General features: G+C 47.0%; 2 protein-coding genes across 2 annotated transcripts in view; one reads left to right on the top strand and one right to left on the bottom strand.

The window, feature by feature from the left end:
- Positions 1-24,040, top strand: part of LOC137646049 (mediator of RNA polymerase II transcription subunit 23-like) — a 714,542-nt gene that overhangs the window by 251,102 nt on the left and 439,400 nt on the right. The gene's annotated exons all lie outside the window — the stretch shown is intronic.
- Positions 1-24,040, bottom strand: part of LOC137646050 (uncharacterized) — a 61,734-nt gene that overhangs the window by 10,728 nt on the left and 26,966 nt on the right. Inside the window, exons 3-4 of the mRNA XM_068379201.1 lie at positions 15,637-15,763; positions 5,246-5,410 (exon numbers count right to left, since the gene is read on the bottom strand). Of these exons, the coding sequence (XP_068235302.1) occupies positions 5,246-5,410; positions 15,637-15,763 (292 nt within the window). The remainder of the gene's footprint in view (positions 1-5,245; positions 5,411-15,636; positions 15,764-24,040) is intronic.

The following is a 24,040-nucleotide window of genomic DNA, read 5'->3' as shown; positions in this document are numbered from 1 at the left end:
GCTTAGTTTACTCCTTTAGAATATTAAAAATACCCGAGATAAATTTTTCATGTATAAAATAGTAATGATCATATAAAAAAATCAAGCTTTTAAATTTATCTTGGCTTTTTTTAAAGTAGGCTACTGTAATAATAACACAAAAATAATTCACCTAAGGTTCATTAGCTTGTTGGGTCCCCTTGCCTAGAAGAAAAACAAGAGATGGTGCCCAGTATCCTGATAGTAGTGTAATTCCTGGGACCATCTATTTACCTGTGGGTTGGCAGAATTGAGATTGCAACCTGATAGTGACCCTGCATGCTATAACTGGCCACAGGCCAATAATTACTACATAATTTGATGCCCAGACCCAGAAAAGAAGAAACCTATAGATGATATAGCATTGTCATCAGCCAAGGTTCAGAAAACCAAGAAGAGACTTAGGTGGAATCTTGAGACCCTTAGATCACTTGTGAGTGATCCGATTGCTGAAGTCAGATCATTGAAGCTCCAGTTGGTGATGTGAGATCCAGTTGGATTGTCACCATCATGTCCTGCTACCACTGGGGTCACAACAACTATGACAACAAGTGCTCTATCTACTTCACCAAACAAAAATAAATGTAGTCTGGCACTTCCAGTGACTGGAGATGCTATTGGCTGACTTCAGCTCACTTCAGGGTTCTAGACTGTACTCCCACCTGTAGCAGGTTTCTGCTACAGGTCGGAGTACAGTCCCACCTTGTCTGACCTCTTGCCTTATCTGGACATCTTGCCTTGTCTAGACCTTTTGCCTCCACAACTGTTCCATCAACCAATCAATTTAGCCAGCCTGAAAACCCTATCAGTGGGGTAGGAAGTCAGTTTCTGGCTGACCAGGCCCAATCCAGCAGACTGGAAGGGGTCCCAGCAGCTGATGTTGGGGCAGACAGTTCCAAGACAGGGGGCATCATCAAGAGGAGACACCAGACTAAGGTCGAGAACAGACAAGGCCCACCAGTGGTACAGCTAACAACACATTCTAGCAACAAAGCTTCTGATAGTGATTTCTCAGGAAATCACTCCAGCTCCTGTTCTAGTTTAACTCAGCTGACAATGTCTCTGCCGAGAATGCCAGGATCCTGCAGTCAGACTGCTATCTGTCTGACTTGGTCAAGAGCCTCAACTCTCAAAAGAGTCCCAAGCATGAGGACTTCAACTGGCCACAGCTTCACCTGCTTCCTGAGGGATTTCGTGGCATACTGCGTAAGCAGGTTTAACCCTAGAACACTGGTGGGTAATTTCTACCCTACACCCATGTGTTTCATGAGCGCAGAGTTGCATGGGTGGAGGAAGCCACGTGGGTCTTTGTGTAGCTTCATTTGGCTATTAGCTCTCATGCTTGAAGGTAGTGTTTCTGCGCTCACGCTGTCGTGGGGCCATATATGTTGTGCTTTGGGTAAATTTTACCCCTCAATTGTGATAACATACAAACTTGAGGACATTATGAATAAGTCTGGTATGTCAGAAGTAAGTTCTTTGTTGCCAAGTGAAATTAAAATTAAGATGAAAAAGTTGAAAGCAAGATTTGGGATGACTCTGATACTGACAAAGATTATGAGCAACCCTCTGAATCTGATGTTGCCAGTGGTGATTTCGATGAAATAAGAGTTACAGAGTAGTGCGTGCAAGAGACAAAGACGTTCAATACCACCTAACAAGCCATGTGGTGTCAAATATGTAAACCTACCATACCAACCTTCCACCACTGACCAACAACTTCAAGACTTCTCCCTGCCTTCTCTCTATGCTAGCCCGGCTGTGACAGCTATTGCTAGGGGATGTAAAAGGCTCCTTGGTGTGGATGTTCAACGTGCTACAAAACCACTAGCTCCTGCTGCCAGAGCTGCCTCTTCGGCTGCCCAATTGTCACTGCTGCTCCCCATGCTATCTAAGCTGCTGCCCGTGCTGTCTCTTCTGCTACCCATGCTGTCTCTCCTATAACTTGTGCTATCTCTCCTGTTGCCCATTTTATAATCTTTCTCATTTTTTGTTAACAAATGTAACACTTGTTTTTTTTTATTTCTCAAATGTTGTTGTTGGACTCGCAGGACATGAGACTAGTAATTTATGGTCATTCTATGTTCTTAGACAGTGATCATAAAATGTAAAGAATTTTTTACTTGCAATTAGATTATTTTTTCACATTAGGTGCCCTTCAGTTTGCCTCAGTAACAGACATATTACTGAAGGCCAGACTGAAAGATATAAATTAAGTATGGCGGTCCAAAGCAAACAAGAGATATCGAGACAAAATAGCTCGAATCCCACCAATTCTGAGGAAAAGACTTCAGCCATGGACAAAAGTAAAAAATCTAGCAAAATCCATCCCACTAAAATTTCCACCACCAACACTGGTCATTCACACAGACGCCTCTCTAACCAACTGGGGAGGGTACTCCCAGTACAAGAAAGTCCAGGGACTATGGTCAATATCATTTCGCCAACTTCATATCAATATCTTAGAGGCCATGGCAGTATTCTTGACTCTAAAGAAGCTTGCTCCAGCAAAGAAGCAACATATCAGACTGGTGCTGGACAGCGAAGTTATAGTCCACTGCATAAACAGAGGAGGTTCCAAGTCGAATCACATAAACCATGTAATGATAGCGATATTTTCCATGGCGACTATGAACCATTGGCATCTGTCAGCGGTTCATCTAGCAGGAATACGGAATGTAGTGGCAGATGCACTTTCGAGGACAATTCCGCTGGAATCTTAGTGGTCACTGGACTTAAAGTCGTTCAAATGGATTTTACATCAGGTTCCGGGTCTCCAAATAGACCTGTTTGCAACAGGATCCAACCACAAACTAAAGTGCTATGTAGCCCCCAACCTGGACCCTCGGGCTTATGCCATGGACGCAATGTCATTGCACTGGAATTCTTGGGAGAGAATTTACCTATTCCCACCAATAAATATGTTAATGAAGGTGCTAGACAAACTCAGAACTTTCAGAGGCCAAGTGGCTCTAGTAGCCCCCAACTGGCCCAAGAGCAACTGGTTTCCCCTACAGGTGGAATTGGGTCTCCATCCTCAACGGATTCCCAATCCAATACTAACACAAGTAGTACAAACTCGCAGTGTGTTAGCTTCCTCAAAAATTCAAGAGTTCCCTAACGCTATGGACTTTATGAAATTTGCAGCTCAAAGAGATGCAGATATTGATCCTCAGAATACCTTATTTTTAGAATCAGATAAGAGAGAATCCACCCTTCGACAGTATGATTCAGCTGTAAAGAAACTCGCAAAGTTTTTAAGAGACTCAAAGGCTGAGATGATGACTATGAATCTGGCAGTAACCTTTTTTAGAACTCTATTTGAATCAGGCCTGGCAGCTGATACTATTACAACAATTAAATCAGCCTTGAAGAAGATTTTCCAAATTGGATTTAATATTAACCTTACAGATTCATATTTCTCGTCCATCCCGAGAGCTTGTGCCAGATTGAAACCATCAACTCATCCTAGCTCAGTTTCTTGGTTTCTGAATGATGTTCTTAAGTTGGCTTCTGATACTCTTAACGAGTCTTGTAATTACATACCATTATTAAGAAAAATGTTGTTCTTAATGAGCCTAGCATCTGGCGCCAGAATATCAGAACTTTCAGCCTTGTCTAGAGATCCAGGTCATATTGAATTTCTCTCGTCGGGAGAAATACTAATTTCTCCAGACTAAAGATTCTTAGCAAAAAATGAGGACCCTCAGAACAGATGGTCCCCCTGGAAGATTGTTCCACTTCCTCAGGACCCATCTTTATGTCCAGTAAACACTCTGAAAGCATATTTAAATAGAACTTCCAATAAGTCCTCGGGGCCCTTATTTATTAGAGAAAATGGAGGAACCATTACCCTGAAAGGGATCAGACAACAGATTCTGTATTTCATTAAACAAGCTAACCCAGAAATCATTCCCACATGTTCATGATATACGAGCAGTAGCTACATCCATTAATTACTTTCACCATATGAATTTCTATGAACTGAAAAGATATACAGGCTGGAAGTCCCCAGCAGTTTTTAAACACCACTATTTAAAACCTTTGGAAGCCCTAAAATTTGCAGCAGTGGCAGCAGGGAATGTGGTCCCTCCTGAAAATCATGATCCATAATCATAAGGTCTTGTTCTATCTTTTTTCACTTTCCCTCTACCTGCCTTACTTATTGTCCCTACTGTAGTTTTGTTTTGTTTTTTCACCTGGATTGCACCCTTGTGATATCAGATTGTATATAGTTATTTAACCTTACGGCATTTGTTTGGGCATCGTATTGCTCTCCCCCTTTTTACTTCCATAGATTTGGAATTCATTATGTTGTAAATTATCTTGTTTATTTTTCTACCCTTTATGATAAGGAATTGTTAAAACAACTTATTTTGGAATACTTTTATATTTACATATATATACAATTTGCATTAAACCATGTTTTTTGGACTTTAGATTTTAATTTATTTTCCTTCTCAGGTGTTGGTTTCCAAGCTTTGGGACCATTTCTCTTGTACTATTTCACGAGCGGCACAGGTTGAGCCCAGAAAAGGGATTTTGACGAAGGAAAATCTATTTCTAGGCGAGAGACCTGTGCCGCCCAGTGAACCCACCCACTGCTTTCCCACCCAGAATTGGCCCAAGCTTGGGTGCTATGAGGAGTGAAGATGATCGCGTGGGTGGAGGTAGTAGTATTAGCGATCAGTAGTGGAATGTAGAACGGCACCTCGTAGTAACGGGGGTATTTGAAGAGGAGATATCTAAATGGCACGAGACCTCTGACAGTGGTTTTCATGCCCCAGTTACTATACCGACACCTTATATAGGTGAGCGAACTGGGTTCATCCCTGGCATTCCAATGCAACTTTTTTTCTCTGGTAATATATAGCAGTTATATACCTTAGAAATGATGCTAAAAGGAGCATTTCATGGAACGGCACAGGTCTCTCGCCCAGAAATAGATTTTTCCTTCATCAAAATCCCTTTATTCATACAAAAAGAGTACACATTATGGTCATGCTTTATTGCATGAGGGTTGGAAAATATTTTCTAAATTTGTTCATATTACTTTATTTAAAATGGTAAGATGAATCTTCATAGATAATGAAGAATTTGCTCTACTAACCTTTTTATGAAATAAAACAAGTCCATACAGTAGGAAAAAGATCTCGACCACAAAACTGACATTTATACATTATGGTGTGCATTTTGTATAACCAAAAATATATCCCTAATTACTCACCTGTAAATAAGAAACCGAGGCCAACACCCAAGGCAGCAGTGGTTGTAAATGTCCACCAAAGTGCTGTTGGTACGGTGAAAGGCAGCACTGTCACTGATACTGCTACCCACACAAGGCTCACAAACATCAAGAACTGACGATTATATATGTCGAACAGCAGAGATCCTATGAAATACAGCTTTTAAGTATGATTGTCTAATATAATTGTAAAAAAAAATTACACAAAGAACAAAGAATTATATTTTAATAGGATACAATATCTAATCTCAAAAATGACAAATTTGGAGGTAATTTGTATTTTTCCTAACGATACAAACCTTAGCTATTTATAGGGGTATTACTTTCAGCGGTAGCCTAATATTCACATTTTAGTAACGTATTTATAACTAAAAACATAGCGAATTATAATCTCACGTATTTTTTTACATTCAAATCAGCTGATTAACATTGTTTAATCCGTCGTAAACCTGTATTCACATTTACTATATTATCCCACTGATATGTTCATTCACTTTCACATAATTACCTCACTGATATAACCTATCATGCATACAGGTATTAGTATGATATCTCTTTCACATCATTATTGTCCGTCACTTATCATTATTCTATCCGTAATACTTTCCCCAATTCCTTTTCATACATTTACTTTGCTCTCCCACACACACATCTACAACGTATCTTTCCAACTCTTTTGATTCTCTCCATTTTTTGCGATTTTCCTTTTTTCTAGCATTCATTCGTCACTTTCAACTTATTAATCATCTGAAAGCAGAGGACGCGGGCAAACCGTTGCCCAGTGCTAGAGGAATGCAGACCATTATATTTAGCCATGCCTACCTGTGAGAAGGAATGGAACGAGGTTCATCTAACCTTCTCAGTCTCTAAACTGGATCCAGAGCTAGCAGGTCAACAGTTCAATGAGAACCTTCCAAAACTGTCAGATCACCATTTAAGAAGGGAACAGGAGACAAAAGAGAGACTAGCCGCTTCTTTGTCTCTTCAGAACTGTATGGAGATGTGTGCAGGCCTTTCCAATACCCCAGATATGTACATGGTCCTAGCCAAGACTCACATGACTACCCTTGTTAAGGACATGTACGCTTTCGGTAAGGCCTGGAGGGCCTGTAGAGAGCATGTGTTTGCCGCAGCAATGGTCAAACACGAGCCCAGGAAGCTCATCACTTCATGTATCTGGGGCAAGGACCTATTCCCAAAAGAATTGGTTCAGGAGATCATCGCAAAAGCCACCACGGAGAATAGGAACCTTCTCCAGAAGTGGGGCATGTCTTCCAAGAGGAAATCATCCTCAGATGCTGGTCCCCAACCGAAAAACAGGAAGACAAAGAAGCCCCGCAGGCCTGCAAGGCATCAAACCATGACCATGACCACAGTGCCCCAAATGGTAGCCCAGCCACAAACCACCTTCCAAATGGTGCCCCAGCAGCTGGTAGCTCAGTCACCTGTGTTCAATCCAGGCTTTGAGAGGCACACGACTACCTTTCGCCCCAGAGGTAGAGGCTCAAGAAGAGGCTCCTCAAGGAACCCCTCAAGGGGTAGAGGAGGATGTGGTCAAGGTAGTAAAAATCCCTCAGGAACATCTCAGCAATGAGATGCTCCAGGTAGGAGGAAGACTCTCCCACTTTTGGGATCGTTGGACCTTCGATCCCTGGCCCACAGCCTAATCAAGAATGGACTTGGTTGGAAATGGAACAAAATTCCACCCCTTTTCCTAAATTCTTCCAACAATCCACACCCTTATTGGAAGAATATACCTCAGAACTCTTGAACAAAATGGTAATAAGGAAAACGAAGTCAATCAAATTCCAGGAAAGGCTGTTTTGTGTTCCCAAGAAGGACTCGGATAAACTCAGACTCATTCTAGACTTGTCTCCACTCAACAAGTTCTTCGAGAACAACAAGTTCTGAATGCTTACCTTGCAACACATAAGGACCCTGTTACCAAAAGAGCGTACACAGTCTCGATAGACCTGGCGGATGCTTATTGGCACCTACCAGTCAGCCGCCCCCTCCCCTCCTACCTAGGATTCAGGCTACAGAAGACAAAATATGCCTTCACAGCCATGCCCTTCGGGCTAAACATAGACCCAAGGATATTTACAAAACTTGCGGACACTGTCGTCCAACAGCTGCGCTTAGAAGGCATTCAGGTAGCAGCATACCTGGACAACTGGCTGGTGTGGGCAGCATCCAAGACAGCTTGTCTGCAGGCAGCCACAAAGGTGATTCAGTTCCTAGAACACCAGGGCTTCAAGATCAACCACAAGAAGTCTCACTTTTCTCCAACTCAGGAGTTTCAATGGTTAGGAATCCATTGGAACTTGCAGTCACATCGTTTCTCCATTCCACCGAAAAAGAGGAGAGAGATAGCGGGATCTGTCAAGAGACTACTGAAACTCAAGAAGATTTTAAGATGCCAACAGGAAAGAGTACTGGGCTCTCTCCAGTTTGCAGCAGTGACAGACCCAGTGCTAAAAGCACAACTAAAAGATGCGTCCGGAGTCTGGAGAAGATACGCATCAAACGCTCGAAGAGATCAACAAAGATTGACACCGATCCTACTGCGAACACTCCTAAGGCCGTGGTCAACGGTCAAGAGCCTGACAAGAACAATTCCCTTACAACCACCTCAACCTTCTGTGGTAATTCACACAGATGCTTCACTGGAAGGATGGGGAGGCCATTCCCATCAAAGTCAAAGTGCAAGGGAATTGGTCGCACCAGTTCAAGACCTTCCACATCAACACCCTGGAAGCTATGGCAGTCTTCCTATTGTTGAAGAAACTATCCCCTCGCAGATCAGCCCACATCAGACTGGTCTTGGACAATGAGGTAATAGTGAAATGTCTGAACTGACAAGGCTCGAGATCACCTCACATCAATCACGTGATGTTAGCCATCTTCCGCCTAGCAAGGAAAAAGAGATGGAACTTATCAGCAGTTCACCTGCAAGGGCTCCGCAATGTGACGGCGGATGCTCTATCCAGGCAAAAGCCGATAGAGAGAGAATGGTCCCTAGACGCAGACTCATTCTCCTTCATCTTAGAAAAAGTCCCGGAACTGCAGATCGACCTCTTCGCAATGAGCGACAACAAGAAACTACCTCGATATGTAGCCCCTTACAAGGACCCTCGGGCAGAAGCGATGGACGCCATGTCTCTCGATTGGAACAGATGGAATCGCATCTATCTGTTCCCACCAACCAACCTCCTGCTGAAGGTCCTCAACAAGCTGAGATCCTTCAGAGGAACAGCAGCAGTAGTGGCCCCCAAATGGCCCAGAAGCAATTGGTTTCCTCTAGTTCTAGAACTGAAACTGAAGCTGTTCCCTATACTGAACCCAGTTCTATCCCAACTGGTTCAGAAGTCAACTATCTATGCTTCGTCCTTGAGAACCAAAAACCTACATCTCATGATTTTCTCACCTTAGCGGCCAAGAAAAGGTTCGGGATCTCAAAAGACAACATCGACTTAATAGAAGAATACAAGTCAAAGTCAACTAGAAGACAATACGAATCGTCTTGGAAGAAGAGGGTTTCCTTTGTGAAAACAATGAAACCAACAGAAATTTCAATAGATTTCTGCCTCTCCTTCTTCATCTACCTTCATGAAAAAGGCCTTGCTTCCACCACAATAACTGCGTGTAAGTCAGCTTTGACTAGACCTCTTCTTTATGCCTTTCAGGTGGACCTTTCAAGTGAAATCTTCAATAAGATTCCGAAAGCATGCGCTAGACTCAAACCAGGAACCCCTCAAAAGCCCATATCATGGTCTTTGGACAAAGTCTTGCACTATGCTTCGAATTTGAACAATGAGGATTGTACCCTAAAGGATCTAACACAAAAAGTGATATTCCTGTTCGTTATAGCCTCAGGGGCTAGAGTTAGTGAAATAGTGGCCTTATCCAGGAACGAAGGCCATATTCAGTTCACACAAGAGGGAGAACTGAATCTTTTTCCTGATCCTACTTTTCTCACCAAAAAAGAGCTTCCCATGAAGAGGTGGGGTCCTTGGAGAATCTGCCCTCTGAAGGAGGATTCTCTCTATGTCCAGTAGAGTGCCTTAAGGTCTATCTTCGAAGAACTTCAGACTTCAAAGAGGGACAGCTCTTCCGAGGCGAAACCTCAGGATCGAACCTATCCCTAAAACAATTGAGGGCAAAACTCACTTACTATATTCGCAGAGCGGATCCTGACAGTACACCCACAGGTCATGATCCTAGAAAAGTTGCTTCCTCGTCGAACTTTTTTCAACACATGGACTTTGATAGACTTCTCATCAGACAGAACGGGGGAAACGAGTAAGCGTACAGGTTTATCCACTGTTGTTGGAAAGCATTTTGCCAAAGAGCTTGGGGATCCGGGACTGGGGAGCAGTACAACGAGAGCCTGAAATTCATGGCCGTTGCGAACAGATCCACAGTCGGGGAACCTCACAAAGTCAGGACTTTGTTGGCTATCAGAGGATTCAAAGACCACTCGGTGCCAACAATCTGAGTTGCTCTGCTCAGCTTGTCTGCTAGCACATTCCGCTTGCCCGGAATGAAGCGAGCTGATAGAGTCACCGAGTTGTCCTCTGCCCATCTGAGTATCTCTACTGCAAGATGACACAGCTGCTGCGAAACGGTACCGCCCTGTTTGCTTAGATAAGCTACTACCGTGGTGTTGTCGCTCATCAGTACGACGGAGTGCCCCGCCAGGACCTGGTGGAACTCTTTGAGGGCCAAAAAGGCTGCCCTCATCTCCAAGAGATTTATGTGCTGGTACCTTTCTGATTCGTACCATTGGCCGGAGATGTAATGGTGCAGCATGTGAGCCCCCCACCCTTCTTTAGATGCATCCGAAAAAAGCATCAATTCCGGGAGAGAGATAAGAAGATCGACCCCTTTGCAGAGGTTCAGCTCCGCCAGCTACCACCTGAGGTCCCACTGTCCTCTAGTCCTATGCGGACTAGGTGATCCCAGGAATCGGAGTATTGGTTCCACTGGGATTTTAGTACCACTGGAGGGACCTCATCCTGAGGCGACTGTTGGGGACCAGTCGGGTCAGGGAAGAGAGGTGACCGAGAAGGAGAAGTCAAAACTGTGCTGGGAGCTCTTCCCAACTGAGGAAGACCTGTGCTATCTCTCTCAGTCTCTGGATCCTTTAGTCTGATGGAAACGCTTTGTGCTTTAGGGTGTCTAATCGCAAGCCTAGGTATACCAGTTCTTGAGAGGGGAGCAGTTGAGACTTCTCGAGGTTTACCGCGATCCCCAGATCCTGGCAAAACCTTAGAAGCTCGTCTCGGTGGCGGAGAAGGGCCGCCTCCGAGTCTGCCAGAATCAGCCAGTCGTCCAAGTATCTTAGGAGACGGATGCCGACTCTGTGAGCCCAAGACGATACTAGGGCAAATACTCTCGTGAATACCTGGGGTGCTGTGGAAAGACCAAAACACAGTACTCTGAACTGGTAATGCTTCCGATTGAACATGAATCTCAGATACTTCCTGGAAGATGGGTGAATTGGGATCTGGAAGTATGCGTCCTTCAGATCTAGAGTGCACATGAAGTCCTAGGGTCTTATCGCTTGTCTGACTGTGTCGGCCGTCTCCATCCTGAAAGGTATCTGTTCAACAAACCTGTTCAGGACCGAGAGGTCGATGACTAGTCTCCAGCCTTCAGATGCCTTTTTCACAAGAAAGAGTCAACTGTAGAAGCCTGGGGACCCATCAAGGACCTCCTGGAGAGCTTCCTTCTCCAACATGGACTGGACTTCTGCCCTGAGGGCAAACTCCTGTGCAGATCCCTTCGCACAGGAGTTCGATGGAATCGGCACTCGAGTCAGTGGAGGGAGAGAGAGCATGAACGGGATACGATACCCTGAACGAATCACCTCGACCGTCCAGGGTTCGGCCCCGTGATGAAGCCACCTGTGCCAGCGGCTTTGCAGGCATCCCCCCAACAGGTGGGAAAATGGGAGGATTGCCTGTCTTATTGGGACCGGCCTCGGCCAGATCCCTATCCCTTCTTACCCTTTCCTCCACGAAAGGACTTTTTGCTGTGAAAGGCCTGCTTTGCACCCTTTTTACCCTGCTGTTTTGGGTCTCTAGCCCTTTTTGGCAGCGGGTTTTGCTGTGCTTTCCGCTGTGGCTGAGAGGGGTAAGGTCTAACTGTTTAGACCTTTCGGATAAGGGAGTCCTGACTGGACTTCCTCCACCTCTCTGCCACACGCTCGACATCCTCGGGATGGAACAAAGAATTGCCCTCGAAAAGAGCATTTCTTAGTCTTGCTACTTCGGCCTGAGGGAGATGTCTACAGAACTTGCCTATGACGGCATCTCTCCTCTTCAGGATAGTGTTGGCCGAAAGGTTCACTACCTGATGGGAGAGGAACTCGATGGCCCGAGTGCCAGACAATAGGAAAGTCTCCAAAGATTTCCTGGAGGACTCTCGAGACAGGTCTTTAGACCGCATCAGTTGTCCTAAAGATCCTAACCAGAAATCCAGCCACGAAGTAGCCTGCATGGCGTACTTCGCCACCTTCTCCTGGTTTAGGATTTCAGAGGCCAAAAAGGAGACTGAAATTCCCCTAAGTTTCTTGAAGGGGTGGCCTTCGAGAGTGCCTCTATAGAGTGGTCGAGAGGCAGCGTTGGACGAGATTCCCCAAGGATCTTGTAGTACCTCCTCTGAAACACGTACAGAGTAGGTAGGAGCTTGCAGGACGAGTTGGAGCGGAGAGAAGAGGTGGACCCAGTTGCCTGGGACACTGCCTTCTGTTTGGCACTCTTCAACCCCTTTGACCAGGGTAAAGCTGCATTGGTCCTATGAGGTTTCTGAGTGCCATAGAACTGGTTAAGGACCGTTTCTTTTCCATCTAGAGGGGCTGCCAATGGATCTGGAAGTCCATTGATGGAACGGATGCAGGCTAGGACCTGCCAGAAGGTGTGTTCCGACTCCTTCCTCTCATCCTCTGTAAGCTTAGGGCTAGCGGATGCTGGCAGAGCGTTGTCCTCGAGATCGCTCTGCCCTTCCACGTCCGAGCACTCATCCATAGGAGCCCGGAGTGGGTCGAAGTCGTCAACTGTATAGACTGGGGATAGGGAGACTACCGGGGAGGTGCTCGCTTCTGGCTGCCTGGGAGGCAGTGAGGAAGGAAGCCTGGCCGAGGATTTGGGGATGGTGAACAAATCCTTCGGTTCTCTCCCACGAGGCCGGATGTCCTCTGTCCACAAGGGCCTAGAGGACTCCATCGGCTTACGGGTGGAATGTAAGTCCGTTACCGTACGGGGGTGAGTCCCATCCGGTCGCAGGTCGGGTCTCCTTAGACACTATCTCGACCGGTAAAGGACGGAAGGAGTCTCCATAGGAAGTAACCTTATCCTCCTAGGGGGCGAAGGACGAATCCTTTTCCTTTTCCCCTTTAGCCTGGCCTGTGGCATCTTGAACTACAGGGGGCTACCCTGAGGTTCATGCCTAATCTCCTCCAGAGGTCTTTTGCGAGGGGATGACCGTCTCCCCTTGCCAGAAGGACCTGCCTGTGCGGGATCTTCTGAACTCCTCCTAGGATTGGAGGGAGGAGAGGACCCTGGGAAGAGAGGAGGCGACAAGGGAATCCTAGGTGTGTTACCTAAGGACTGGGAGCGGGGAACGACTTCTCTCATGGCTTGGCACATTACACTGAATAAGGTGCTAAGCCACGGGGGGTCACGGGCTCCTGAGGAACTAAGGGGAAAATCCTTAGGAAAGAACTGCTCCCTGGGTTTGGGAACCTGGGCAGGTTTCCTAACCCTCTTGTCTGATGGAGGCTTCTCTACAGGCAAGATCGGCAAAGGCCTACCCTTAGGGATAGGGTCTGGGCTCGGTCGCGCAGGCGACTGTTGTCTCTGTTGAGGCCTAAGGGGCTTGAGAGACTGATTGTGAGCGCCAAGATGGTAGTGCGCTCTTGCGCCGAACTGTTGGTAGGCGGAAGGAGGCTCGTGCGCGCGCCCTTCCCGATTGCGCGCACCTTTTTCGCGGTCGTGGAGCGCCTGAGGTTGTTCGCGCACCTGGCGCGCAGTGTGTTGTTCGCTCGCATGGCGAGCAACAGGATGGTCGCGCGCATGGTGAGCAACAGGATGTTCGCATATATGGCGCGCCATAGGATGAACCCGCGCACCGTGTTCGTCATTTTGTTTGCGCACGCCAAGACAGTCGTGCGCGTCAAGTCGGTCGTGCGCGCCAACTTGGTCGTGGTCGCGAGAGCTCTCAGGTTGGTGAGAGAACTCACTGCTACGTTCACCCGAAGGTTCACGATAGCTTGTGTTGTGTGAGCGGGAACGATCAACACAACGAGAGTTTGAAAACTCTGTCATAAAAAGAATGACTTTGGTCACGAGAACCCGAATGTTCAGTGTGAACTGTGTTGCGCGAACCCGAAGGATCAACGCAATGAGAAACTGGAGTTTCTCTGTCACGATACACCAGTGTTAGCACGACTAGTTACGAGAGCCCAAGGGTTCAGCGTAACTCAGGTTACGAGACCCCGAAGGATCAGCGTAACGAGGAATTGAGGTTCCTTTGTCATGAGATCCCAAAGGATCAACGTGAATGACGGTACGAGAACCCGGAGGTTCAACGTTACCGTCGTTACTAGAGCCCGAGGGTTCAGCGTAACAAACCAAAAGGTTTTAAGTCGCGAGAGCCCGAAGGTTCAGCGCGACGGAGACCCGAAGGACTCCTGCTGTCATGAGAACCCGCAGGATCAACATGCCGAGAGCCCGAAGGCTCACGATCACGCCAGCCCAAAGGGTGATCGTCACGAGACCCCGAAGGGTCAACGAGAGGAGAACCAGCAGGTTCAAAAAGACGTCTCCTCACAGCCCGAGGAGGAGAACGTCCTGGGTGGAGAGGGGTTACCCACCCCTCCACTCTATGAACCTCCGGAGAGGAACGTTCAACAGACTCAGCCCGAGGGAGAGACTAAATAAGGTCTACAGATAATTCCTCCGCAGGGGAGGAGAGTTCGCCCGAAGGAGAACTATGCTTATAACCAGGTTCTCTTTCCGCCCCTGGAGGAGAACCTAAAGCGTAAGGAGATTGCCGATGCACAGAGGCAATCTTCTCTCACGAAAGAGAGATATGTTCCCCCGAAGAGGAAGCTTGCCTTGGAGAGAGCCCTGCCAACACCCCTGGTGGGTTAGCTAACTCCTCGGCGTCGGAACCAGACTCTCGGTCTGACCGACGGGCAACAGCGCCTGCGCCCAGAAGAGGAGGATCGATCTCTGCAGAGGAAGGAGATGACCGCCTTCTCTCTGCTCCCCTTTGGAGGAGTTCGAGGAGAACTTCCTTCAAAGGGGGACCATCGACACCCAGCGATGGCCATAAAGACACAAGGTCTGGAAAAGAACAGGCACTCCCTGAGGGAAGAGAAGGAGCCGACTCACTAGGGGAGCCGCCACCTTCGTCTATCCCACAGGGTTAACCTGGAGTCACAAGCCCTGTGCTACTGCTCGACCGTGCCCCGGAAGGGCCTGGTCAAGGATTAGCTTTGCGCAGAGATTTGGGCGTAGAAGAAGCGGAAACCCGCGATTTCTTTGATTTCGAGGAAGACCCCGAAAGCGAAGATCTGCGTTTAGACTTCTTCATCTCACCCGCAAACCTCTCCCACTGGGAGGCAGGCCACTCCCTACACTCGGGACAGGTGTTGTCCGCGAACACTGAGTTCCCCGGCAAGCCGGGCATAAAGGGTGAGGTCCGTCTCCACGGACGACATGAAAGTGCCGCAGCGGCGGCCTTCAATCCCTGGACATGATGTCCGCATAGCGGGACAATAACCATACTCACACACACAAAAAAAAAAAGAAAAAGTAATAAAGTCAAGGCAGTTTGTTTAACAGGAGAGAGAGACGGCACATCCGCACTCTACTGAGCCAAAAGCAAAAGTAGTTACTCAACCGACAGGTGTGAGTGAGCAGGGTAGCTAGTCTACCCCAACCCCCTCCCGCTAACTAGCGGATGGGGTAATTATCCCTCACTAAAATTGTCTTGGCTGGTTTTCAGCATTGCCGAAAGTAATACCCTATAAATAGCGAAGGTTTGTATCTGTGTCAGAACAAATATACATAAATACATACATATATACTGTACATACATACATATATATATATATATATATATATATATATATATATATATATATATATATATATATATATATATATATATATATATATATATATATATATATATATATATATATATATATATATATATATATATATACACATATGATACTGCACTTACAAACAAAGATTATGGTTCAATATTTCAGAACCATAGCTATATTAAATAATCAGCTATCTAAGAGCTTTCACAGGATACTCAACAACTACATTCAACAACAAAAGAGGACTTACCTAACATTCCACCAAGCAGCATACCAACAGAACGTGCAGTAAATATATGAAAAGCAGTATCGACTCCAACTCCCATCCCAACTTCTAATCTTATCAATGGGCTGCCACTGACAGAAGCACAAAGACCCTGAAAGCAATGGAAAATAAAAAAAACTATTACATAAATATTTTGTCACAATACAAAACTTATTTCTATAAACACCTTTATACCCAGTTTAAAGGTAGTAAGTTGACAAGGGCACCAGCCACCTGTTGAGATAGTACCGCTAAAAAAGTTATTGTCTTTCATTGGCTAGAAAGTACTACATTGGATCCATCTCTCAGGTTACGGATCATTTTGTCTTTGCCTACACATACACCAAATAGTCTGGCCTATTCTTTACATATTCTCCTGTGTCCTCATACACCTGACAACACTGAGATTACCAAACAATTCTTCTTCACTCAAGGGGTTAACTATTGCACTGTAATTGCTCAATGAATACTTTCCTCTTAGTAAGGGTAGAAGAGACTCTTTAGCTATGGTAAGCTGCTCTTCTAGGACACACCAAAATCAAACCATTGTTCTCTAGTCTTGGGTAGTGCCATAGTCTCTGCACCATGGTCTTCCACTGTCTCTTGCTTGAGAGTACACTCGGGCACACTATTTTATCTTTTTAAACCTTTCTCATCCTTTTTTTTTAAATCTTATAGTTTATATAGGAAATATATCCTAATATTGTTACTGCTCTTAAAATATTCAATTGTAATTGTTCATTCTATCTCTTGCTATTTTCAGTGTTGAAGACCTTGGTCTTATAGCATCCTGCTTTTTCAATTAGGGTTGTAGCTTACCTAGTAATATTAGTAATAATAATAATAATAATAATAATAATAATATTAATAATAATAACAATAATAATCATTTAATAATCATTATGAAGATTTACCCAGCCAACACACAGCCAGGCTAACTAGTTGAATAGATGTTCTATATATATATATATATATATATATATATATATATATATATATATATATATATATATATATATATATATATATATATATATATATATATATATATATACACATACTGTATATATATATATATATATATATATATATATATATATATATATATATATATATATATATATATATATATATATATATATATATATATATATATATATATATATATATATATATATATATATATATATATATATATTTTTGGGCTCAAGCCATGGCGTCCTGATGGAAGTATCCTTTTTGGTAGCTTCCTTGGGTAATCACTACTAGGATTTTCCCAGAGAATTAAACCACAGGTTATCACAGAATTCTAACTTCTGGAGCGAGTATCCTAAGGGTTTCCCCTTAAGACATCGTGTATCAACAGGGGACACGCATGTATAAACGTGCCACATAGCTATCTGCACCCCATATAGAGTTAACGCTTCAATATGGCGGACAGGGAGTGGCTGGGAGCTGAGCCGCAGCCGATCTAGATGTGGCGATATCGGTACTCGCGATGTAAACAGACGGACGCCATTGCTTTTGATGACGTCACGTCCGTCCTTATTCCTTTGCTAGTAGCTCGCTCGATTGGACGTATTTTTCCCTTTGTGCGACTTTATCTACTTGCATCCTCGCTATGTCTCAACCTTCAGCTTCACCTTCTTCTGGAAAGTTGAGTACAAAGGTTAAAGTATTTTTTAAATAAGCTCTGGCCTTAAAGTAAATCTTACTTTTCGAGATATTTGCATAATTGTGGCAGAGCTTTGCCAGACCGGTCAGCGCCATTTTATGACGCTGCTGTTGCTTGCATGCCTTATTTAGTTAGCCGCAACAGCCTTACCGGTATATAAATTACTAATCAGCGCTATTAGTTATTTAGTCTTCATAGCTAGGAACTTTATATCGTGTTTTTGACGCATTAGTTAGGGTCTTCGCTGACCCCATACCAGTAGGCTTTGTTTAGCCCCTAGGCCAGTGAGCCTATACCAGTGTTAATGCATGATATTTCAGTGATCCTAGAGTTAGTTATGAAGATTTTGGCATTATTTTACAATACCATTGACAGTGATGCAAGTGTTTTTTCGCCTTCAGGGACCATATAGAGGGTAGGTTATCTTGAGTGCCTTGCTAACCTAACCTTATGATAGGACCCCTATATGCTCTCTTCATCCCTAGCCCTAGGGCTTCCCTCTGGTAATCTTGTATCCTATTACATGTGATAGGACAAGACTCCTCAGAGTACTGTATCGCCTCCCCACCTAAGGGAATGACCCCTCCCTTAGTGTTGCAGACCTTAAAGGTAGGATCACCTCCTTTAAGCTGAATCGGTCCTTGACCTTTTCCTTGCGATACGTCTTCTCCCTTCCTTGATTAGGGTCTAACAACCCTAATCCAGGTTAGGTTGGGAGGGCTGGTTTATGTACCTTGCTGAAATATACGCGTGCACCGTTTTTCAGTTGGTCCACCTACTATAGGTTAGGGTGAGCATCTCCCTTCCTAGGTGGCCGCTCTGGTGCATAATCCATCCTTTCTTATAAGAAGACCCTTTCCCCCCCCAACCTATCTCTTGCCTAGCCTAACCTACCAGTAGGTTAGGCTTCATATGTCCCCTGTCCTACACTCCACCCTAGGCTGGAGTGCTGGACCCCGTGGTGCTCCCAGTGTTGTCCGCTCTGATACATAGACCCTCCATAGTGCTATGGAGTCAGTTATCATTTGGTCGACATGAAGAGTCTCCACCCCTTCTTTGGGTACACCCTGTCCTCTCTTGGACTGCCTTAGCCCCCGGCCATTGCGGCTCCTGCTTAGGATGATAGATTCACCTCTATCATGGTGGTACCTTTTCCAGAGGTGTCTTGACTAGGCTAGTACAGCCTTGCCATCCCACCTCCATCTTTGGTGCTTGTCCTTTGCCGCCTCTACCCCGGCTTTACCGCCGCTACGGGTGACTTCCTTATCCTTGCCGCCTTCCCCCGAGTGCCGGGGGATCGCCGCCGGCCGCCGGCTTACCGCCGTGGCCTCTCCATTCCCTCATAGCCTCGGCACACTGCCGACCCCTCCCGGAGTGCCGGCACTAGCAGCCGGCCCCCGGCCCCGGCTATGCTCCTTTATCCTTACCCCTGTCACCCTCCGACTGCCTCCGGCTGCCGGAACCGTCGCTCCTTGCCGGCGGCCGCCGCTACCGGCTGCCGCCACCCTGGCTTCTTTTGACCATAGAATGATCATTCTTGAATGCCAGAAACTCTGCTCGAGCGGCTTCCGGCGTGCCGGGGGTATGCCGGACCCGTCCGGAGGCGGCAAGATGCCTTGCACCCCTTCTCTCAGCTATCTTTACTAGCGATAGCTCCTAAAAACCGCACCTAGACGGCTTGTTAACGCAGACAAACTGGTACGGAATCGTACATTTTGTTCAGTTTTCACTCTGTCTTCTTGCGTGTTTCATCTTTCCAGCACGCTACGTGTAATTGGCACGTCTGGTTGCCGGAACCTTACTAGGATCTCATGATCCCCAGACTTTCTTGATAAGATTTCAAGCCTAGTCTATAATATGGTAATTCTAAATGGAATTCCCATTATCAAGACACCTTCCATGGAGGCCTACGGCCACCTGGGACTGTCTGAAGCTACGGCAACCAGCCGGGCGGGTTACACGAGGCATGCGTCTGTCTCCTTTCACCCACCCTTCTGTGCATCACAATTAACTTATGTTAATATTAACTTGTTAATAATTAACTTTATATACGAGCCATATTATGACTCTACAATACTCATCGTCTCTTTCCTTTACAGGAGGAGTACGTCAAGTGTGACCACGACTTCTGCGCGGTCCGTCGGCCACACTTCTATGGACACACGGCGTGTAGGACACACGCCCCTTGTGCTCACAAGAGAGGGGATCTCAAGTACTGGGGCCCCACCACCTGTTCGGTCTGCCAAGAATGCCTACAGAAAGCATTCTATGACCCTCCCTCAGCGGAGATTCGGGACACTGCTCGGGACAACCTACGCAAGTGGGTACGTGGCTTTCAAAAGAACGCCACTGGACCATACCTAGCCACAGAAGAAATGAGGTCTTTGCTGTTCCCAAAGGCCTCACCAGACTCAGTGGTCCCAGTCGAACAGATCCCCGTCGTCCAGATCACAGTGGAACCTGATACTGTCATGGCTCAGTCCATGAATGATTGTCACCTGGATTCAGAACATGATGAACACATGTCAGAGATCTCGGAGGACACCGAGAAAACCCTTATGGCCCAGGGTGAAGGGGAGGATGATGAAGAAGAGGACCGGGTAGTATATACCGAGTCCGATAAGGAGGATGCTCCTCCCTCCATCCCCCCTCCTACTCCTACACCGACGGAAGTGTCTCTCCCGTCTACGTCCTCCACCACGACTCCTCTACCTACGGCACAGGATATGATTCGGCTCATTGAATCCGTGATGGAGCAGAAGCTCCAAGAAACTCACAAGATCATTCGGTCGATGGGAGGTTCCAAGGAATCTCGCAAAATCTCCATGAAGGACCTCCCCGCATGCTCGAGCGACAATCCGTGGCGGTTCGCCGAGCATATGGTCATCGCTGATGACAAGATCTTCGTCAGCGATAAGATCGGTTCCATACCCCTGGAAGAAGTGGAGTTCTTCCCCCGCTTTGAGGCGTATCCGGACTGTTACGTCCGTCTACGTTCAGAACCATCCTCAAAGGAAGAGACCGAACCGAAGGAGAAAATAGTGTTCGATCTCTCGAAGGCCCAGGCTATGCTTGCCAAAGCGCTTAAGAGCAGAGGCTTTACCTGCTCTGGACTTCCGGCTCTGAGCAAGAAGTACCCCACCTACGTTGCGCCCGATGAAGTGATGCTACCCTTCACGGAAAAGGCCTTCGCTGCCTGCCTTAAGGCTGTAGAAGAAGGGAAATCCTGCCCTGCATTGGAGGAATGCAGACCTTTCTCCGCAGCCACCCCGCCCGACACCAAACACTGGAAGGATGTGCAACACACCTTCGTGGTGGGCAAACTAGATCCTGACGTTGCTGGACGTCAGTTTAATGAGGACCTCCCCAAGCTAAACGAACACCTCCTTCGTAGGGAACAGGAAACGAAGGAGAGGCTGGCAGCATCTCTCACTCTCCAGGTCCAGATGGTCGTAATGGCTGGTGACACCAGAGTCCCTGACCATTACATGGTCCTTGCCAAATCTCACATGGCAACCTTAGTCAAGGATCTGTACCATTTCATGCGAGCTCGTAGAGCCTGCAGAGAATTCGTGTTCTCCAGTGCCACTGTCAGACACGAACCCCGGAAACTGATTGCCTCCAACATCTGGGGCAAGTACCTCTTCCCGTCTGATCTAGTGAAAGAGATCACAGACAAGGCCGCATCTGAGAACAGGAACCTTCTCAACAAATGGGGCATGTCTAGGAAGAGAAAGCCCTCTCAGGATGACGGTCCTCAGCCTAAGAGGAAGCAGTCGAAGCATAGACCCCAGCAACGTCAGCACAGACGTCAGTTTCCGGCACCCGCTACTCCCCAAGTGGCCGCTCAGCTGCCACAGACCTTTCAGTTGGTCCCACAGCCGGTTTTGTCCTCATCACCGGCCTTCAACCCCACCTTCGAGCAGCACTCCACTACCTTTCGTCCCAAGGGTAGAAGCTCAGGCAGGGGTTCCGGCAGAGATTCCTCTCGCCGGCCCTCCAGAGGCAGAGGAGGACAGGGAACTAGCGGCCGAGGCAGCAAGTCCTCGGGACCACAGAAGCAATGAAGTGCTTCCGGTGGGAGGAAGACTCCGCCACTTCCAGGATCGCTGGACCTTCGACTCCTGGGCACACAGCATCATCAAGAAAGGTCTGGGCTGGAGCTGGGCGCAACCACCCCCAACCTTCCAGCAATTCTTCCAACGTTCAACCCCCCTCCTGGAAGAATATGTGCTAGACCTCTTGAACAAGAAGGTGATAAGAAGGGTGAAGTCCACAAGGTTCCAAGGGAGACTGTTTTGTGTTCCCAAGAAAGACTCAGACAGACTCAGAGTCATTCTGGACTTATCCCCCCTCAACGTATTCATATCGAACGACAAGTTCAAGATGCTGACTCTTCAACAGATCAGAACCCTCCTGCCTCGAGGGTCTTTCACGGTCTCGATAGACCTGGCGGACGCATACTGGCACATACCAATGAACCATCACGCTTCCTCCTACCTAGGATTCCGACTCCAACGGAAAAGCTATGCCTTCCGGGCCATGCCCTTCGGACTCAACGTGGCCCCTCGGATATTCACAAAGCTAGCGGACGCAGTAGTACAACAGCTCCGCATCCGAAACGTCCAGGTGATGGCCTACCTCGACGACTGGCTAGTGTGGGCGCCCTCGCCCGAGGATTGTATAGAATCCTGCAGAAAAGTTACCCAGTTTCTCGAACACCTGGGATTCCAGATAAACGCGAAAAAGTCTCGCCTATCTCCAGCTCAGAAGTTCCAATGGTTAGGCATCCACTGGAATCTTCAGTCACACCGCCTTTCCATTCCAGCAAAGAAAAGGAAGGAAATAGCAGGGTCCGTCAAGCGACTGTTAAAATCCAAACGGATCTCGAGACGCCAGCAGGAACAAGTTCTAGGCTCTCTACAGTTCGCCTCGATCACAAACCCAGTGCTTCGTGCACAGCTAAAGGATGCAGCGGGAGTCTGGAGACGTTCCGCATCCGTCGCTCGAAGAGACCTCAAGAGACGGCTCCCAAGCAGACTTCGACTTCTTCTAAAGCCGTGGTCAGAAGCAAGGGCCCTAAAAAGGTCCCTTCCTCCCCAACACCCACCTCCATCTCTCAACATCCATACGGACGCTTCATTGGAGGGTTGGGGAGGTCACTCCCACCAACAACAGGCTCAAGGCACTTGGTCTCCCCTATTCAAGACGTTTCACATCAACATCTTGGAGGCCATGGCGGTTCTTCTGACGCTGAAGAAACTCTCCCCGCCCCCGTCGATACACATTCGCCTGACCCTGGACAGCTCTGTGGTAGTGCGTTGTCTCAATCGCCAGGGCTCAAGATCGCCCAAGATAAATCAGGTGCTCCTGACAATCTTCCGTCTGGCAGAAAGGAAGAAATGGCACCTGTCTGCAGTTCACCTACAAGGATTCCGCAATGTGACAGCGGATGCTCTATCTCGGACAAACCCGATAGAGTCGGAATGGTCTCTAGACGCAAGATCATTCTCCTTCATCTCTCACAGAGTCCCAGAACTCCAGATCGACCTCTTCGCAACGAGCGACAACCATCAACTTCCTCGATATGTAGCCCCGTACGAGGACCCCAAAGCGGAAGCGGTGGACGCCATGACCTTGGATTGGAACAGATGGGCCAAGATTTACCTGTTCCCTCCCACCAATCTTCTGCTGAAAGTCCTCTCCAAATTGAGAACCTTCAAAGGGACAGCAGCTCTAGTGGCTCCCAAGTGGCCCCGCAGCAACTGGTATCCCTTGATCCTGGAGATGCAGCCAACGCTGATCCCCCTCCTGGACCCAGTTCTCTCCCAGCAAATACAGAAGTCGACTGTCTTCGCTTCATCATCGAAAATCAAGGACCTTCATCTCATGATTTTCTCACCCTAGCCGCTAAGAAAAGGTTTGGGATTTCGAAGAAGAGTCTAGACTTCCTCGAGGAATACAAGACCGAATCCACGAGAAGACAATACGAATCGTCTTGGAGGAAATGGGTCTCCTTCGTCAAGGCAAAGAACCCCTCGAAAATCACCATAGATTTTTGCATGTCCTTCTTCATTCACCTTCATGGACAAGGCTTGGCAGCCAACACGATTTCTACTTGCAAATCGGCCTTGACCAGACCTTTGTCATACGCCTTCCAAATAGATCTGCCTAGCGACATCTTCAACAAACTACCGAAGGCCTGTGCCCTTTTACGACCGGCACCCCCTCCGAGACCAATCACTTGGTCTCTAGACAAAGTTCTCCACTTCGCCTCCAACTTGGACAATGATTCATACCCTCTTAAGGACCTGACTCAGAAAGTTATATTTCTCTTCGCTCTAGCTTCGGGAGCCCGAGTCAGCGAAATAGTGGCACTATCTAGAGAAGAGGGACATATCGTTTTCAATGATTCAGGAGACCTCTCCCTCTTCCCTGATCCGACGTTTCTCGCAAAGAACGAATTACCTACCAAACGATGGGGCCCGTGGAGGATATGCCCCTTGAAGGAAGATGCCTCTCTATGTCCAGTAGAGAGCCTTAAGGTCTATCTTCATAGAACTTCAAACTTTGGTGGAGGCCAACTCTTCAAAGGAGAAACATCGGGCAGCGACCTGTCACTGAAACAATTGAGAGCAAAAATCACCTACTTCATTCGCAGAGCGGATCCAGACAGTACACCCGCTGGTCATGATCCTAGGAAAGTCGCTTCGT

This window comes from Palaemon carinicauda, chromosome 8 (assembly GCF_036898095.1).
Source record: "Palaemon carinicauda isolate YSFRI2023 chromosome 8, ASM3689809v2, whole genome shotgun sequence".
In the NCBI taxonomy this organism is placed as follows: Eukaryota; Metazoa; Arthropoda; class Malacostraca; order Decapoda; family Palaemonidae; genus Palaemon; species Palaemon carinicauda.
Note: the sequence above shows the minus strand (reverse complement) of the source record. Positions and strands in the feature narration are given on the sequence as shown.